Source organism: Macadamia integrifolia, chromosome 6 (genome assembly GCF_013358625.1).
Source record: "Macadamia integrifolia cultivar HAES 741 chromosome 6, SCU_Mint_v3, whole genome shotgun sequence".
Taxonomy (NCBI): domain Eukaryota; kingdom Viridiplantae; phylum Streptophyta; class Magnoliopsida; order Proteales; family Proteaceae; genus Macadamia; species Macadamia integrifolia.
The window spans coordinates 34,978,161-34,981,422 of NC_056562.1; the positions used below are offsets into that span (position 1 = coordinate 34,978,161).

The window sequence follows — 3,262 nt, forward strand, 5'->3', positions numbered from 1 at the left end:
GATTAGGTGTGTGATGGTTAGGCGGTGAACTAAAAAAAAAGTGGAGTAGAGTGCAAAATGGAAGAGTGAAAAGAAAAGAGAGAGAGAGAGAGTTCCATGGCAAGTATAAAATGAGAAAATTCATTAAAAGAAGTAATAAATAAGGAAGAGTACAGATGGATCCATTGGGTGAAAGGCAGTTACAAACTCGCCATCCTAACCATTTATTCTTTGTCATTTAATGAAACAGATCGGAGAGAGCTTTTAGATTTCTTGTAAACCAAACAACAGAACCTAATCCACGAGACTTTTGGTGGTGGAAAGCCCAAACACCTCCCCCTCCCCCTCCCCCTCCCACCTCCACCTCCACCTCCACCTCCACCTCTCTTCTTTCCTTTGCTTTGCATCTCTCTCTCTCTGAGTTGGAGTTGTGTAGTACATCGCCCTCGCACTTAATAAAGAAATAAAAACAGACAAAACTAGGTAAAACGGAAAGGAAAAACCCTTTTCCAAGAGAAAAAGGGAGAAAAAGATACACCATCACTCACTCACCTTTCGTGAATCAAACAGAGCCCACCATGAACACGAGCTACTTACTTGCCAACCACAAAGAATTCAATTTCCACTGGGGACGATAATAATATATATATGATCAAAAATAAATTAAACAATGAATTAATTCAAAGAATCGATATCATAAGTAATATGAATTATAATAAAAGAACCAAATGATGAATATCTGGAATCATAAAATAAATTAATTGAAAAAAAATGTGAAAAAAGATCTTGGTAATTGTAATTCACAGTGATAATCCGGTTCCCGGATCAATGTGAGGAGAGAGGTCCCTCAATTTTCAGTTCCACCTCTCCTTGGGACCGTCTAGTAATGGCAATCTACTAAAGGAGAGGCGGAGAACACAAGAGGAGGAGGAGCTGGTGGTTGTTGTTGTTTGGAAGCAAAGGAGAACTTGGATTCACGGTGGTGGTGGTGGTGGAGGTCCTCATCAGATGGTGCCGGAAGGTTGAGATCCAACTGCAACACGTTTCTTGGCTTATGGGTTTCTTCTTCTTCCGGTAACTCAAAGGAAGCTCGCGTCACCGTTGTCATCATCGTGGTACCTGAATTATTAGTTGTGGTTGTTGCAGCAGCGCTTCTATGCCGTCTCATGTGACCTCCCAATGCTTGTCCGGATGAAAATTCAGAGCCGCATATTGAACACTCATGGACCTTTGATTTGTTATTAGTATTGTTACTGTACATAGCTCTGCTGGTCATTTGCTGAAGAGGGAAGGGACGAGGGCTATTGATACTGAATTGGGCTTCATCTTCATCAGGAGACAAGGCCATTAGTACTGATGCCGAAGCTTTCTTATTATTTTCTTTCTCACCAACCCCAACCATGGCCTTGGGCTTCTTGTGACTCGCTCTATGTCCTCCAAGAGCCTGGAACGAAGGGAAGCAACGGTTGCAAGTCTTGCATTCGTATACATAGAATCCTGCCTTACCAGTTGTGGTTGTAGCCGCCTCGGTAAATCTTCGGCTACTGGATCTCTCCATGGCACCACCACCGCCGGCGCCGCTACCCCTCTCTTCAATTCTTTTCAGATTTTCACGGCCATGACCCTGGGCCAGCAGAATTAGGCAATTCGCCATGTCCTCTTCTTGCTCTGTACTCTCCTCACCAGCGAATAATTCCGTTGAGCTCGTGGTTGGGGAAGGGATGTAATTATAGTCATCTTCCCCTATTCCTCCACCTCCAATACCTGATCCTCCTCCTGCACTTGATGAGCTTGTAGTGTTGTTCATGGTGAAGGCAAGAGGGGATGGTGGCCTTTGACGCTTGGTGCGCTTGCCCTTGACGATATGCGTCAGGTCGTTGGACCCCAAGACTTCCTCTGGAGGTGCTTCCATGTTCTGTCCTTCCAACTACCACCCACCTTGAAGAAGGTGAATGGAGCTTGATGTGTAGTTCTAGAAAGAAGCAGAGGTGAGAGAAAAGAAAAGAAGCAAGTAAACTACTAAAGGAGAAGAAGAGGGAGAAAGAGAGGAGGAGAGTGAGAGGCTGATGGAGGAAGCAAAGGTGGGAGAGTGGGTTATTATATATAGTGAATGTTTAGAGTTTTTATTAGTCAAAGAAAAGCCGTCCCCCGTGAACAGTAACCGTGAATTAGTCCTACAAATTCCCTAGCGTTTCTAACCTTGGAAGTAAGTTATTTAAAAAGGGTAGAGAGAGACAGAAACAATAAAATGGAGAAAAGTCTAGAGAGAACACCAAAAATAGTGAAGTGAATAGGTGGAAAATAGAGAGAGAGAGAGAGAATGAATGAGTATAGCAAAGTGGGGGAAGGGGGACAGATATAACACAACATATAAGAGAGGGAGACAAACAATATTGTAACTGAAAATAGGCAAATATAGAGACTAACTTGAAGAGTTTGGCCATAGGTTGTTAAGGTTAAATCCGTTTCACACTCTCTTTCTCACACTTTGCCAACGCAGTCACGAAAATTAAAACTACCACCACAAACGCCATTGCATGTTAAAAGCATGCTCCCTCAGTCACTCATCTATCTTCCTTTTCTTTTTTATATTATTCTTATATAAATTAAGGGTATGGATACATTTTATCGTAATCAAAGTAGTGAACTAAGAAGCTGGATCTCGTGTAGGCATAGAACCACGTGAGGTTGGGCACGTCTCTAGCTTTCTTCAAACTAATGATTCAACCAATGAATGGTTTGAGATGAAAGGGATGATTAAGGAACCACAAAAATAAAATAAAATGCCTCCATTGGTCAATTGTTGGAACTACCTCACTATATTGATATCTATCTCTTTGTTTCGTTAGATCACTATCATGGTTAGTTCGACCAGAGAATCCCCCCCTAAAACTAGGATTAGAAATTTTTTTTTACTAGCTTTGGCTATGATAAGATTTTCCTTGAACTAAAATAGCAAACCCAGAGAGAGATCCACCCACCCTACACAGAGAGTGAGATTCGGTTGGCTTTCAAGCAAACCCATTCCTTTTTCTCAACGATTCTCTCTTTGAGGATTGGACTGCAAGCCTGGAACCACAGAATTTCTGGTGCTCCCTTTCTTCTTCTTCTTTCTTCACTCTCCCCCTGTCCCTTCACTGGCCAATCACCTTCCCTCACCTTTCCCACTTTGATTCTCTTTCTCTATCTTTTATTTTTCATATTATCCATTTTTTTAACCTAATTAGCCTGTCTTTTGCTTCTTACATTCTAATCCCATAAAATTCTCTGTATTTCAACAAAA

The 3,262-nt window shown here is 41.9% G+C and overlaps 1 protein-coding gene across 1 annotated transcript; it reads right to left on the reverse strand.

The window, feature by feature from the left end:
- Positions 1–654: 654 nt before the first annotated feature.
- On the reverse strand, positions 655–2,224 carry LOC122081516 (zinc finger protein ZAT5-like). The gene has a single exon (XM_042648663.1). The coding sequence runs from the start codon at positions 1,889–1,891 to the stop codon at positions 860–862; it is 1,032 nt and encodes a 343-aa protein (XP_042504597.1). The 5' UTR covers positions 1,892–2,224; the 3' UTR covers positions 655–859.
- Positions 2,225–3,262: the final 1,038 nt, after the last annotated feature.